Source organism: Crocuta crocuta, unplaced genomic scaffold (assembly GCF_008692635.1).
Source record: "Crocuta crocuta isolate KB4526 unplaced genomic scaffold, BGI_CrCroc_1.0 scaffold688, whole genome shotgun sequence".
NCBI classification, from domain to species: Eukaryota; Metazoa; Chordata; class Mammalia; order Carnivora; family Hyaenidae; genus Crocuta; species Crocuta crocuta.
Genome location: NW_027530550.1, coordinates 308,405 through 325,632, shown reverse-complemented (window position 1 = coordinate 325,632; position 17,228 = coordinate 308,405). Strand labels below are relative to the sequence as shown.

Below are 17,228 nucleotides of genomic sequence, written 5' to 3'. Positions count from 1 at the left end.
ATATAAACAAAATTCTCTAGAGATATTATCAAAGATGAGTACAGCATACTGGTTAAACCCAAGAGAGCTAGAGCCAGATGTCTGGATTTAAATCCCAGCTCCTCCACTTAATATCTGGATTTGGATTAGCTATTATTTTCCCTAGTTTTCTGATTAAAAATAATGAGAAATAAGGAAGTTAATATCAGTACTGGTGGTGGATGGTTGTCGCAGATATTAAAAGCATTTAATACAGCTTCTGGCAATAGCAACTTTTCAAAATACATTGATCATAATTGGAGAAGCCCTGAATCTCAAAGAAAACTAAGAAAGCCTCTAGTGTTATGTATCATATCATTGTGTACTCTATAATGCAGAAACATCTACCAGCTTAACCATCATTTGGCTTCTCATTTCTTCACCACCGCGTTCACCAATATGCCCTTTTGAATGAAATAGGATTCATTTCAACATATACATTTTTTGAAATACAAAGGTAAGATTTGCTGCAAAGTCTTTCATTGACCAAATCACTGATATAGGTTACTGAATCTTATTAGTAGAAGTAACTCACGAATGGATGGCTGTAAAGAAACTAATAGACGCTGGTCACTAACTCTGTGCTCTGTCAAGTATTTTAAATGCAATCATTAAATTTTTCCCAACATATTTATTTAGGTAGAGATCACTGTGCACACTCTACAGTTAAAGTAAGGCTTCTACAGATTTTGTCACTTACACAAATAGAAGGCAGGTTTGTAGTCAAATAATCTGAGATTCTGTTTTCAACTCAAAAGTTTACTTTATCCAAACACAGGTGTAGGCATATGGTCAGGTTTAAATACCCTTCACCCCAGTGTACCACATCATTAAAAATATCTATTTTGCCTGGAACTCAATAGGTGTAGGCAAGTTTGCATCGAAAACCTACCTCAACAATGCTAGTTTGGGATTCACAGTTAAAATCAGACAAGCTCACATGCCACTCTTTATGTGGTTCTGCTATAAAAGAGAATTCTTATCAAGTTCTGAAATTCACAGTAGAATATAAAAGAGCTGTGTCTCTAGCTTCCAAGTAAGATATTTCTAAAATAATTTGGCTGCCATTTGGGCAAATATATATGTGTGTTTTGTCTTGACAGCCTGTCAGCTGGCAGACAGTTCTTGAACATCACATTCATTTCAATTTAATATTGGTAAATTTCTCAATTAGAATTTTATTTTTCACTGTCTGCACAGTGCAATCCCCAGTCCTTGCTGGCATTCCTCAGGGCGTGCAGGTGCAAGTGTTGGCATTTCCTCAGTAGCAAAGGAAGAAAAATGAAAGAACTAAGGAGGGGAGGGAAGAGCCAGGCTGAGAGAGAACAGTGGTAATGGGGAGAGAAAGGAGATAGTAGCTGACCTTCATCCTGATATTCACCTTCATGAGAAATGAAGGGAATAATTCACAGTTGACAATAAAATAGTGCAGCTGCCTCTGCTTCTTTTAACCAGAGAGGCTGGAGTCAAACAGAAACCAAACACCCAATGCATAAAATCAATACTTGAGGAAAGGTCCAAAGGTAATGTGGGAAACAGATTAATAAAAATTATTTTAAAAACTGCAACAACCAATTTTGCACACTGACTTTACAGCACACCTTGAGCTTGTGTTTTCTCATGCAATTCTCACACAAATGAAAGCGAGATGGAAATTATTATCTTTGCATTGTAGCTTGGGAAAATAAGCAATAATTTAACCTCCCTGAACTTCAAAGTCAACCAGATAATAAGGGATGGAACTAGGATTCAAAACTCTATCTATCTAACTTCAAAAACCACACTCTCAATTGTAGCACAAACCACAGGTTTTTGAAAGAGAGGTCACAGGCTACACACTTTTAAAAAATTACTGTGTATATGTTACTACAGATCATTTCCTTTAGTCTCTACTTAATTATGAAGAAAATGCATATATATTTATAAGTATACATTTATACACTGCATTATGTAGCTAGTATTACGTTTAATATACTTTTCTTAGCTGAATGACCTTGAAGTCTTCATAAGTTTTGGAGGTTTTCTTTCTGAACCTATTTATCAGGTACATGACCCACACACAGAAAAGGAATCCTCTGACATATTTACAATAAATAGATATAGATTTGGCCATTATGATGCAGGAATAATAATCATGAGTTGAAAACAATAGTTGATCACTTATTAGCAATTAAGACAAAGTGTTCTGTATGTATTGAGGTATCGGGAGTCCTTTAAAACCATCTTACTATAATCTAGATAAAAAATAAAAAGATAAATTAGAGAAATTCTCTGCTCTAAATGAGTTGATCAAAGAAAAAGAGGGAAGATAAGAAGACAAAATACTGTTTCTCAGCTCCTGTTTGCACGTCAGATTCCTTTCTTTTTAATTTTTTTTCAATGTTTATTTTTGAGAGCATGAGAGAGAGAGAGAGAGGGAGAATTTGAGTGAGAGCAGGGGAGGCCCAGAGGGAGGGAGACACAGAATCTGAAATAGGCTTCAGACTCTGAGCTGACATAGAGCTTGATATGGGGCTCAAACTCAAGAACTGCGAGATCATGACTTAAGCCGAAGTCAGATGCTTAACCAACTGAGCCGCCCAGGCGCCCCTGCATGTGAGATTCTTAAAGAAGTCTAAACATGGAGGTGCTTTTGGTCATTTGTGGGTTTCTTCTTGTGGTGATGGTAGAAAGGTAACTGCCTGCTAGAAAGCCAAAGAAGTTTCCCTAGAAAGCATGTCATTTCAACCAGCTATAGAAGAGCAAGTGGAAGAAGGGGGAGAGGGGGAAAGCAGAATTCCTTGCACAAGAGATAAATAGAGTCCTGGCAAGATAAACACATGGGTAAGATATGAAGACCCAAAATGCTCATTCACTGCTACAGTGGGTCTATTTACCAAAGTTATATTGTAGGTTAAGAGGAAAGAATTCAAATGAAGCCAAGCTATTTACCTAATTGTGGCCTTCAATTTATACATTTACTTGTGTTTTCTAGTTGTCTCATCATTTCACCTGCTTTAGTTTACGTGATTTTGCTGCACAGTATGTACCCTTGTAGGCTATCTTGAATGCAATTTCAAACAAGCCAGGGTACTTATTACATATGTAAGAATGACTTTTGTGATCTTAGATTCTGAATTTTGGATCCTGCCTTTTCTTGTCAGATAAGGAAGAGGTCTAAAACCCTTCCTCTAATAACATAAAGTCTGGGAAAAGGCGTTTCCTAGACCAAGGCCAGGGGGGAGGATAGATAAGCATATCCAAAAAAAAGAAAAAGAAAAGGGAGAAAATCACGTTTTGAAAGATAAACTGCTCTGTAAAATATAATGGATACTTGAATCCCCTCCAAACAAGTGTGAGTGGGACACCGGTAATTGCGGTGCTCCCACAGAAAGTTCAGTTACAAAGAAGTCTCTGGCAACTGTGAATTCCTAATTCACTCTTGACTTGACCCACCAGCTCAATCCAATATCTGGCTGACTACAGACTTAGACCATTTTCTCTTTCTCTATGCGCTGCATCTGCATGTGAATATACACAAACAAAAAATTAAACATCAAGCAAATATCAGTAGGATTAGTCTGGCATGTTGGAACAAATCTTGATAAATCCATCTCAGTAACAATACTCAAACTACAAGTTTATGAGAGGAATACAAATTCAGCCTATTGAAGGACTGTCGTCGTAAGGAGAGATATTTTAATAAAACTGCTTCGTCAGTTCCTATTACTAAGGGACTAAAGCTATTGAGCTGTGGAACTTAGGCCAAAAAAGGGGATTTGGAAATGCAAATTAGAGATAAGATGGTAATAAATGTCTTTTATTCAGCAACACACCAGCCTTGATGCCAGAATCTATTTTAAAGAGGACTCTTAATAGTTCTGTGAAATTGGAAGCATACTTACCCAAAATGGACATCTCTGGCACGGTAGCATGATAAGGTCCATTAAGAAACTCTGGCGCATTGTCGTTGATGTCTTGAACTTTAATAATAAATTCAGAAGGAGGCTCCAGAGGCTTGTTCGTCTCCCAGTCCACTGCTTGAGCTGTTAGAGTATACTCAGCCTTTTCTTCCCGGTCAAGTCTTTTTATCGCATGGATATCTCCTGTTATATCATTTATTTGAAATATTGTCCCAGCTCCATCACCTGACAGGATATACTTGATTTTTTTGCTCCCAGGATCCAGGTCTGTGTGCAGCTAAAATACAAAGTGACATTGGTTAGCGATGGGGCAATTTGCAGAAATATGTATTTAACCACCTACTGTTTGAATATCAAGTTGGTTCTTTCTACATTCATCCTAACATCATCAATTTCTGCTAACAGTCCTTGTACACGGAGTTTAGGCATTGCATGTGTATCAATCAAAATGAAATATAGGGATGCCTGTGTGGCTCCGTTGGTTAAGCATCCAACTTTGGCTGAGGTCATGATCTTGCAGCTCATGAGTTGGAGCCCTACATCGGGCTCTGTGCTGACAGTTCGGACCCTGGAGCCTACTTCGGATTCCGTGTTTCCCTCTCTCTCTGCCCCTTCCCCACTTGTGTTCTATCTCACTCTCTCAAAAATAAATAAAACGCCTAACAAAAATTTTTAAAAAGTATAAAACAAAATGAAATATAATAAAGTGTGTACAAATAAGTTCAGTTTTATTTTTGAGTGAGTGAGAGACAGAAGAGTGAGTGGGGGAGGGGTAGAGAGAAAGGAAGAGAGAGAGGAAGACACAGAATCTGAAACAGGCTCCAGGCTCTGAGCTGTCAGCACAGAGACTGATGTGGGGCCAGCACTCAGTATCAGCAAGATCATGACCTGAGCCAAAGTTGGATGCTCAACCGAGCCACCCAGGCACCCCTAGTTTGAACAGTTTTAAAAAGTACTCTGGCCTGTTCAATGTAAACTGACATACATTTAGAATGATAGAAGATCAAGAGGAAAACACAAAAACACATGTATCCTTTTCCATTTATTAATACATTTATTTAAAGTTGTTCTTCCTTAGCTACCTCTAATGGAACATTCTTTGTGAGTCAACAAATATGGGACTTGCTTATATAGCAATTCTCTTAACTTTTCCAGAAGTTGACAAGTTACAATATTTCACATGAATATGAGAGAACTGAGGTTTGACAAGGCCCATAATAATCTCTCCAGTGTTTCTATTTGATGGGATCAAGTGCAGGAGACCCAGAATTCAACTCAGGTCTACCTGTTAGAAAAACAAAAATAATCCAACTTGATGTATAGCAAGAGCTTATGTTCTCTACGACCTTCCTTTCTTTGATTTGTACAATTCTTCTGGTCCTGGAAAATTATTCCCATTTTATAAAGAAGAACAGTGGGGCCAGAAAAGGGTCCCCTCTGGAAAATCAAAACTTTGCAGCAGATATACAGATTCATCTCAGGTCAGGGTGTCATCACCGGCTGGACCCCATGGCCTAACCTTTACTACTTTACCTGCTTATACCCACTAACTTTTGTCCTACATCTTTCCTTAAGCTCTACTTTCCAGCTTATCTCTTTATTCAAGCCAAAGACCCTATAGGCATAATATCCCATGATGGAAAACAAAACTATCCTTCAAGCAATAACTAACTGCCCAGAGGAAGAGTTACATGGGCCCAGACCACCCAGACCACTTTGAACTAAATCTCTGACTTACACCTGCACAGATGTACCATGGAGTGACTGACAGTTACCTTTACATAATACTAAAATCTCCACCCTGGGAGGAGCACAAACCTCATTTATGTAACATACAAATGTAACATGGATATGCATGTTTCCTTAAGGCGCATGTGGGACCTTATGCCTGCCTCTATATCCAATGACAAGGCTCCCCTTTCTAAATATTCATCCTAACCCTAAAAGAAAAGAGAGAGAGAGAGAGAGAGAGAGAAAGAAATAAAAAAATTCACCCTTGCTCAAGAGTTACAGCTTTTGAAGTCACTTCCCGTGGCCTCCTTATTTGTCACAAATAAAGTTTACTTTGTGTGATGACACCATCTGGTGTAATCTGTGACTCACCAAGGATTGAACTCATATTAGTTCGGTTACAAGGACAAAAATTTACTGAACACCTACCCTACCTGAAACATTTTGGTAAGTACTAGGGAAAACAGAATTTTAAATTTTTCAGTTCACTCTCAGGAGGGAGACAGGAGTGTTCTGACACATGGTGCATCTTCTTTATACTATGTTGACTCCTGTTAAAAAAAAAACTAAAATAAAACAAATACATATATATGTATGTATATATATACACACACACATATATGTGTATATATATATATACATATGCATTTTAAAGAAAAATTCACTGAATTATTGCTGTAAAATAGTGCTTAAATGTACACATTTTCAGCATGTATGTGTGTGTATATATATACATACACACATATATCAGTATGTATGTATGGGTATATATACATGTGTGTATGTATGTGTGTTTATGTATGTATATATTATTGCACCGTAAGATTTTAAATTTTGAATACTTGTTCCTTTAAAAAAAATGCTGCTGTGTGGAAAGAAACTCCTAGAAACTCAAAGACATTGTATTCTCTGGGGATCACTTTTATTCAGAACAGGCTCTATTGCTTTCTTTGCCAATTTAAATTGTATTTAGCACTTCAATAAATGAAAAGAATATAAAAAAAGACATAAAGTAGCAACAAAGAATCCAAATGCATCTAGATCCTACTTTACTTTTGAATACTTTAAAAAGTTAAAGCATAAGATTACAACAAATATTTATTGAATCTCAAAATGTATCCCTTTCATTTATTGTATTAAATTTATTAACAAGAGCAAATATTGAAATGCCACTTTATCTTAATGAGTGTGGGATTATAATTCATTAATGTGATATTAATCCTAATTTATGATCATTTTAATTTATGTGCATTTTAACATTTCCATTAGCATTTTTATTAAAAAAAGAAAATTTGAATAATATATCCTTCTTGGAGGTTTCCATCCACATACAAGGCATTCCTGAGACAGAGGTATTGGTATACATCACTCTTGTACATAGCATTTTTGCTAAAAAAAAAAAAAAAAAAATTAAAGCCATTCAAAATGGTGTTACCATCATTCATGCTGCAAATGATTTGTGCCATACTTTTCTTTACATTTACCAATGGCCTCTGATAAGTAAATTGCATTAAAATTCTAACTTAGGTTTGACAGTCCCTTCTGTTTAAAGTAACTNCTTGTGGGGATGAGCACTGAGTGTTATGTGGAAACTAATTTGACAACAAACTATTTGTAAAAAAAATAAATAAATAAAATAAAAAAATAAAGTAACTGAAGGAGAAAATATAGGTTCTTGAAATCATAAAACACAACGCTAACATTTAGGTCTCTAACCATATGAGCTGGAGAGGTGAACACAATTAATTGAGCTTCAGTTAGTTTGCCTAGAATATAGGGCTAAAACATTTACTCTGCAGATTTGATTTTGGAATCTGAGATGATCTATTTGAGGAACAGAGAAAAAGGGGAGTGGAAATAGTAAATGTACAATAACTAAAACTATTTTTATATCATATTCAACCATTTGCAACTATCTGAAAACACTGCGAGAAGCCTACTTGCAACACAAGTGAAAGCAAGTTCCCAAGACTCTATCCTGGAAAAAACTGGGAAAAACACAACAAAACAAAACACCAACCAAACAAAAACCCTAAGAAAATGCTATCTGCTCTTTCTTCCAAAATTCATTTTTCAGCAAATCTCAGGAAAATCCAGATCATTTGGCTAGTGGTATTCTTGAAATCCAGAAAATTGTGTTTCTATATTTATTTGGCTAATTCTATTGTTTGTATCTCTCTCTCTCTCTCTCTCATACACACACACACACACACACACACACACACACACACACGGTCATTCAAGTAACCAACTTGATATTACAAATAAAAGATTTGTGGATATGTAAGAATAGCAATTTACAGGCAACAAATGCTCATAAGACTCCAGGTCTGGAATTCAAAAGGACTAGGGGTACAGAAAGGCATGCTGTTTTCTTTGTTATGCATCATACAAGTCAGCCAGCACCTGCTCACATCAATGCAACTTCACTCTTCCCATCACCAAGACACTCTCTGTGAGATTATGGTGCAAAATAGGTCCCTAATGCACTTAATTTTCATATACTGTTCATCATCTGGAAGGGTGAGGACCACCTCTCCCAAGGGCTGCTTCTGTGACACAGAGCAGGCTGGATAATGGACACCTGCAAATTCTCCTTGAGAGGTACAACTAGGTACAGAAAGTTCTCACCCATTCATTTATTAAATACGAACAGAGAATGTTTATAAACATACACAAGGTAGCTGCTCTCCAAGACACAAAGTCTAGTGAGAGATAAACACACACAGGAAATTTCGGGTAAGTAGACTTGTTATTATTATTAATTATTATTATTATTACATGTGTTGACTGATCATTATCTGATAAACATTTTTACATGTATAAATGCAATGTTATTCTCACAGCAAACCAGATAGTATTTCTCCACTTTACCAATGCAACTACTGCAATTCAGAGAGTTTTAGGGAACGCTTCCACAGAATGCACTATCAGCGAGTGGAAATATTCAGAGTGTAAGCTTTACAGTCAATTTCCTGGATTCAAATGCACGCTCAACAGGCTATAATATGGAGGGCTATGGGAGCATACAGAAATTTTACTTAACTCAAAACGTGGAGTGTGGAGGGACATAAAAGGCCTCCCCAAAGAAGTAATGATTAAAACCTCACATCTCAAAGAAGGGAAGAAGCACATGCCAGCCACAGGTAATAGTACGGATAATGATCCAGAGAAAAAACAGAGCATACTGTGTTAGAGAAAGTAAAGATGACTTAATATGGCTAGAACACTTGAGTTAAGGAGAGAAAATGTGGCACACAAAAAAAATAAGAATAGAAAGCCAGGCAGGGGTCAGATTATGCAGAGTTTGGAAAACAAGAAGTGGAATTTAGATGTGACTATGAAAGTAACAAGAGTCCATATACACAAGGTTTCAATAAGGAGCCTGACATTATCATAATTTTGTTTCAGTAACATCACAGAGATTGATGTGTGCCTATAAGAAAGGTCTTGCAGGCAAAAGAGGAAGAGGAGGTCAGAGAGAAAAGAGATGCCAATTCACAAAGCTGCCTCAATTTTGGCTCTCAAGTTCAACCTGACACCAATGATCTGTCACACCTACAACCAAACAAATCTCCAATCTCTCTGGTCACTAACTGAAGCCTGGCTGGAGCAGAGAGCATCAGGTGTGCAAAGAGTGATCCCAGTTTCTTAGATGAAGTCTTTGATTTAGGGATCATAACAGGACTGCTACATAACTGAGCTGAATTGTGAGTATCAGTATAATTACACTCTCACCATCTTCATATATTTGTATAATATCCCCCAATTAAAATAAGTTTAGACTACAAAAGTCATGGGAAGAAGGATCTGCATTTACATTCCCCTTTGTATTTACTATCTAGTAAGGTGTCTATCACGGTGTTGGAAGCTCAAAATGTTTTTGTGGAATAAAGTAAATGTGAAGGAAGGGAGGGAAATAACATTTTCCTATTCCATTTTCTTTTTTTTTTTTTTTTTATTTCTGAGAGAGAGAGACAGCATGAGCAGGGGAGGGTCAGAGAGAGAGGAAGACACAGAATCTGAAGGAGGCTCCAGGCTCTGAGCTAGCTGTCAGCACAGAGCCCAATGTGGGGCTTGAACCCACGAACTGAACCATGAGATCATGACCTGAGCCAAAGTTGGACGCTTAACCGACTGAGCCACCCAGGCGCCCCTCCTATTCCATTTTCAAAATGACTTAAAGGAGAGAGAAAGGAATTGAGAAAAGCTTTGGAGTTCCCCCAAATATGTGTTCAACTTTAACACCCAACAAAAGAACTGAGACATGATAGATGGGAATGTTGATGAAAGGATGAGTGGATGGATGTATAAATGGATGGCTTATGGATAGATAATAAATAACAAATATCTGATACTCAGAAATCATTGTTCTCAAGACAAGAGCCCCACCCCACCCCAGTCTCCAATATCACCCACATCTCTTTTTAACTGTCAAAAAAAAGTTCAGACTACTTTTTAACCTCACAAAGGATCCCTGAGGACTTTAAAGTACTCCTAGGACAACAGAATCTAGAGAGGATGAATTCCTCTCTTAACGCCTGTTTTAATAACAAAGAATTATTTAATCACCTTCCTGCCACCTTTCCCTCTGAAGTGAGTGTTGAGGGATGATAATCAGTGACCTACAGGGGAAATTATGTCCTCATCACTTCCTTATCAACTGAAAACTGGATAGCTCCCACATCAAAACTTCCAGAACTTACAGAACTTCCTCTCTATCTGGAAGGACATCACCAACAAGTGTCTCATTTTCAATCTTGCTCTAGAGAAGTATCCAAGTTGCTAGGAACTTAAGAATCTTTTGAGACCCAGAGTCATAAAACTGTCACTTACTGATACCTGTTTTTCAAGAATCTTGCTCCCCTTTGGAGAAGATAGCAAGCTTCGCACTCCTGAATCAAATTGCATCTTAGCACCTTATTCTCAGTATCCAGTACTGGGCCTGTTTGGGAGAAAACATACTATGGTCTATGAATCTATCAGTGAGTGGACTGATAATCTCATACCATTCACTACCAAAGATGACACTAGGGACTTTGACACAATGTAAAATTTTGGTCTAAATCTCAAGAATGTGGGACTTCAATCTAAATCAAAAACAGATTTATAGGCTGGGAGAAGATTGAAAAGGCAGGTAAAGAAAAAGGGCAAAAAGGCATAAGAACTCTTTTCATGTTTCTAAGCTGCTCCCTGCCAATATGGAGCAGGGATGAAAGCTAGGTAATCAGCACAGCAGCACCCCAATATTTTGTAAGACAAAGCTGGGGATATGCAATTACTCTTGCAATCACACTTTCTAAGGAAGAAAAAATTCAGTGAAGCAATAGTTCTCAAAGCAACTCTCCTCTAAACCAAGTTACCCTTCAGTTTGTCTTAAGAGGTAAAAAGGATAAAGAGGAAACAATCCCTGATGAAAATAACAGAACACAGCATCCCATACTGAAAATGACTCTCGTTTCACAGAAATATAGGTTTCCTAAAGCATCACCATAGGGAAAGGCATAGCATCTTGATATCTCAGACATATGTTCTTTGCATTCTCTGTCAGTCACTGGTGTGACATTGAACAGCTTGACCTGACCATGGGAACTGATGTCCAGAGAAATAAAAGTTGGAAACAAGTCCAAGTGAACTGCTGTGTTTGGCTGCAAGGACTTGAAAATATAGTTAGAAAAAATAAATATATTGTCTTCACTCTTTTAAAAATAGAAAGAAAGAAAGAAAGAAAGAAAGAAAGAAAGAAAGAAAGAAAGAAAGAAAGAGAGCAAACAAACTAATAAGTAAGTAAGTCCACAAGGGAAGGACCTCTATGTACAATATTAAACCCTATACCCAAAAACAAACATTATACCTGGCAGAGAGTACATACTCATTAAAGTCTATTTATTTTTTCATCTGCACAGGACCTAGCTTAATGTCCTGCAACTTGTCAATGTTTTTACATGGATGAGGGACTGAGGTTCAGTAAATNTTAAAAATAGAAAGAAAGAAAGAAAGAAAGAAAGAAAGAAAGAAAGAAAGAAAGAAAGAAAGAAAGAAAGAAAGAGAGCAAACAAACTAATAAGTAAGTAAGTCCACAAGGGAAGGACCTCTATGTACAATATTAAACCCTATACCCAAAAACAAACATTATACCTGGCAGAGAGTACATACTCATTAAAGTCTATTTATTTTTTCATCTGCACAGGACCTAGCTTAATGTCCTGCAACTTGTCAATGTTTTTACATGGATGAGGGACTGAGGTTCAGTAAATATAGTGACTTTTTCGAATTTTTTTGCTTTTTATTTATTTTTGAGAGAGAGAGCGAGCAGGGGAGGGTCAGAGAGAGAAGGAGACACTGAATCTGAAGACAGGCTCCAGGCTCTTAGCTAGCTGTCAGCACAAAGCCCAACGTGGGGCTCAAACTCATGAACTGTGAGATCATGACCTGAGCCAAAGTTGGACGCTTTACCAACTGAACCACCCAGGCGCCCCTATACTGACTTCTTTGACACATACAATTAACAATGACAGAACCAGATATAAACCTGGTAAATTGGATCAAGAGCATAAACATTATAGCATAATTCCAGAGAGACCTTCAAGAGTACATAAGTAGTTAATCTAGGGATCTCCCATTTCCCTAGATGAGGAAACAGAATATTATAGCCTCTCCAGTTTGTTCCTGAATGACAATATTTAACAGACACATTTAGAAGCCATGAGCATAAAACCATACAGAACAGGCATATTTTTTGAACTAATTTATCCTATAAAAGTTTGAAATGGAATAGACACAGACATAAGAAGAATGCTCAATAGGAATGCAGAAGGAGAATATTAACAGGAGGCTGGCACACTGTTTGCAAAGAGACTACCTCAGCCAACATTCATGATCTTGGCAAACTTGCTATCTTCAGTCTGGACCATGGCTTTCAAGGTTTGGAAACATGATGTGTCAGACCCAGACTAAATCCATCTCTTAGCCAACCCTCAATAAAGAAAGTTCCCAAGTCTATTTTTTTAAAAAAGCAATATGCTGATGATAAAGAGCACTTCCAAATATTTAAGCTATTGCAATAAGCAAAATTTCTTTTTATATAAGACCTACACAAGTGAAGTCAAATCATCCTTACTGATAGGATTCAGAGAAAGGAGAACTAGATGGGTTAATTCTGTAATGATGTTCTACAAAAACTAGCTAACTAAGTACTGTCTGTCCTACAAAAATGGTATAAAAATGCTCTAAGAATGCTTAACTTTTTATTCTCAAATTTTTTCTTTCCCTTTAAGTACTGAGTTGGAGGCTCATTTAACCAAGTAATCATAAGGGGGTAGGGGCAAAACAGCAATGAATTCCCTTCTTCAATTCTGGTAGATACATTGTTTTCCTTGGGTTGCTGGAATGGCTCAGTCAAACATCTGACCTTGGCCCAAGTCATGATTTCATGATTCATGGGTTCAAGCCTCACATAGGCTCTATGCTGACAGCTCAGGCTCTGGAGTCTGCTCTAGATTCTGTTGCCTCCTTCTCTCTCTCTAACCCCCACCCTCTGACCTGTGTTCTTTCTCTCTCTCAAAAATAAATAAAGAAACATTTTAAAAAGATACATTTTTTCCTTAGGTATGCTGACAACATACCTGGTGAATATATTATATCTTATACGCTTAGCAGTCAATACATTTCTGTGAGGCAACCACAGATTTGTAAAATAGTAGTTCAGAATATAGTACCTAGAATGAGGGGCTGATAAGGAACAGAGCTAGATTAGAACAAACTATAAGATACTCGGGAATTTACTTAATGTCCCAAAACTCAGTTTCCTTATTTGTAAAATGTTTTAATAACTTCTATAATACTCAACTTGTAGATTTTCTGTAATATCTAAAATGTGACAAAAACAATGCTGATAGAGGCATGTTATCTTCTAGGAACTAAGATATTAAAATAAAAATGCATATATGGTAGATACTTGTAAAGAATTTTAGAACTATAATACGGAAATAGTCGGTGCCAAACCTAGAAATTCTTTCCAGAAAATATATACCTAACATCATATTCTGGGCCAGAATTCAACATACAAAATTGATTTGTAGTAGAAATAAGAATGTCACCTCTCAAATTAAATAATCTGGGTACAATGTGATCTGAGCTGAAACTCTTACATTGGGTAAGTCACTTAACAATCACATCTTTATATTCATTCACCAATTCAACAAATAATAATCACAGATATATATACCTGGGAGATTTTCCCAAGCTTTACTGAGGTATAATTAAAAAAATAAAATTATAGGATATTTAAAAGGCATATCATTTTAGTTTCTTAGCACCTGATAACTGTAAGCCTGGAAACAGAGGGATGATAGTCAATGGGCATTGGGTCATAGAATAAATACTAGTGTGAGCAAGAGTGTGGATGAATAGTCATAGTGGACCAATTACTAAAAGTTGACTTAAGTGAATAGATAAAAGAGTGGATGGATGGATGGATGGACAGACAGATGAAAATATTGTTAAGATAATTAAGGAAAGGAGGATGGGCAGCTAAATGGCTTTATTGGAGAATACATGAATAAAGGAATAATAGATAAGGGGTAGGCTGACTGATTAAGATTCTAAGGCATCCTCTATTTAAATTCCAATACATATTAAATACTATGAATCAATGGATGAATGAACAGATGGACATGTTGGTGAGTGGGCGGGCTGGAAGGACCACAGAGTTTCTCACTACAAGAAGGAGTGTGGGAAAACATAACAAATTATTCTGTCTTAGAGTACTATTCCCTGTCCTACACTAAACAAGACACAGTTGTTAGAAGTTCAAGGACAAATGTTGGGGTGCCGAAATGGCTCAGGTAGTTGAGCATCACTTCAGCTCAGGTCATGATCTCCCAGTTCATGAGTTCAAACCCTGCATTAGGCTCTCTGCTGACAGCTCAGAGTCCGGAGTCTGCTTTGGATTCTGTGTCTCTGTCTCTGTCTACTCTTCCTCTGCTCATACTCTGTCTCTCTCTCTGTCTCTCTCTCTCAAATAAATATTTTAAAAAATTAAAAAAAAAAGTTCAACTATAAATTTTAAGGGATTCTTACATGAAGATATTTGGCACATACTTAATTTTCAACAACAAACAAATCTCTCTTCACAAATTTCCTGAAAAATAATAATAAAATAAAAAATTAAAAAACCCCCTCTATCTAGTTATCTCAATTAGATGGATGGATAGATGGATGGATGGATGGATGGATGGATAAACAGATATGTAGAGATAATGGAGGGAGAAATTTTGTTCCAATTAAATATACAATGTGGTAATATGCAATACAAGCAAGGTGAATAAGACTAAAATAAAAACAAACAAAAACAGGGTTAGTGGCCATACCAAAAAAAAAAAAGTGGATTTTAAACAGATATGGATATTTTAAACATCTGGTATATTTTCAAAAGGTCAATTTGCAGTGGAACGTTTAGTTGAATTGTGGACAAAGGTAAAAATGTTAAGAGAATGTGGTGTCAGTGTTCTTTATGTTTCAAAAGAACTTGATTAACCAGAGAACTAAGGGGAGTCGAAAATATGAGTTTAGATTTCTGATGTGCTAATCACAATTACTTGCTAAACAGGATGTATCTTGTTATCCAAATAACTGACAAGAGCACAGTGGGAAAGAACACAGCGGATAACCAAATGACAGTCATCTCTTCTCTTTGAAATTCTCTGTTTATAAAGAAACTGGGATAATCAAAATGCCGTGACCTTGAAATAACATTGCAACTGAAGTTTCAAAAGAACTACATAAACCTAGAGTGTCGTGTGGGTCGTCAAACAAGGTGTGACATTGGCAAATCATTTTTTTTTCAGTGATCAAATGTCTAATAATAACTTAGCTGTGTTACCTTGTGCTATCTCTTGAGTTCTGCAAACTGCCTCATTCAAAGTCTTGTCAAAAGCAGAGGGTCATGACCAAAGCTCAGATTTAACAAAAATAATCTCAATTTCAAGTTTCCTCCATGACTATGCAGTGGGTGTATGAATGAGCTGATGTATGGATAAGTGAACAGATACATGTGTGGATAAGAGAATAAGGAGAGGAAGGCAGGTAGAGAAATGGTTGTATTGGACAATGTATGGGTGCATGAAAGAGTGGGTGAGAATACTGGTAACTGAACAGAATTACAAATGCCCTTCCTTTTAGACATATGAGAATCAAAAATCCTAGTTTGAAGTACAACTACAGTAATTCCCCATTATCCCAGTTTCCCTTTCCATGGTTTGTTATCGTTAGTCAATTGCAATTCTGAAGCCTATGATCCTCCTCCTAATCTATCATCACTTAACAGTAGCCTAACACACGATGTCACAGTGCCTATGTCATTCAGTTCACTTCAAGTAGGCATTTTATCATTCTGCATCATCACAAGAAAATGGGTGAACACAGGACAAGAAGATATTTTAAGAAAGACCACATTCACAGAAGTTGTATTATGGTATATTGTTATAATTGTTCCATTTATTATTAGTTACCATTGTTAATAGGGCACCTGATTTTTTTATTTTTTTTTAATTTAAGACAGAGAGAGAGAGAGAGAGAGAGAGAGAGAAAACACACACAAGCAGGGAATGGGCAGAAACAAGGAGAGATAGAAATGTCAAGCAGACTCTGCACCATCAGCACAAAAATGCAACGTGGGGCTCGAACTCATGAACCGTGAAATCATGACCTGAGTCGAGACCAAGAGTTGGACACTTAACTGACTACACCACCCAGGCACCCCTTAGGGTGACTAATTTACAAATTATACTTCATCATAGGTATGTATGTATACAAACAGTTGATACAGGTTTGGTATTATCCAAAGTTTCAGGCATCCACTGGGGGTCGGGGAACACATCCCCCATGGAAAAAGGGGGACTACTCTACTAGATATAATCTTGGACAAGTCATTTAAATTTTCTCAATTTTAGTTTCCTCTTGTTAAAATGATAGTAACAAACCAAACAGCAATTTTATTTAAAAAAATCTCCAGCTGTTATAAGGATAGCATGTATGTAAAAGTTGGCTTTTTTAAACTGTTACTCTCCCAAGTATCATTATTCCTATAACAAAGATTTGAAAATTGAGCCCAATATACCATCAAGTTATCAGAATTAAATGCTATGCTAATAATATAGCTTGCAATGCTGTAAATGAGTGTGTGTCTGTGTGTTTCTCTGTCCTGTCTCCATTCCACTAACAAAACCTAGAACTTTGTTAAGAAAGTAACAAACAGCAGCAACAACAATAAACATTCAAAGAAAACTGGAAAACCCAAAATGCTCTCAGTTTTCACAGTACATATCTACAGATCTGTTTGAAATCTGTAAATCTCCAATAATAATAACTTTTATGAAAATAGTTTATTACATTTTTTAAAGATTTTTAAAAAGTAATCTCTACAAGATCAAGACTCACATGCTCTACAAATGAACCAGCCAAATGTCCATCTACTATACTGTTTTCCTTTTCTTTTTTTAAAGCATGCTTTCTAAAGTTTTATTTATTTATTTATTTTTTTGAGGGAAAGAGAGTCTATGTGCATAAGTGTGTGAG

At 36.6% G+C, this 17,228-nt stretch overlaps 1 protein-coding gene across 3 annotated transcripts in view; it reads right to left on the bottom strand.

The window, feature by feature from the left end:
• The window catches only part of CDH8 (cadherin 8), a 345,469-nt gene that overhangs the window by 237,036 nt on the left and 91,205 nt on the right, over positions 1-17,228 (bottom strand). For all 3 annotated transcript variants that reach the window (XR_013336005.1, XM_077767844.1, XM_077767845.1), the window contains exon 2: positions 3,903-4,197. Coding sequence is in view for 2 of the 3 variants with exons in the window: in XM_077767844.1 (XP_077623970.1) it covers positions 3,903-4,197 (295 nt within the window). In the remaining variant the exon portion in view is untranslated. The remainder of the gene's footprint in view (positions 1-3,902; positions 4,198-17,228) is intronic.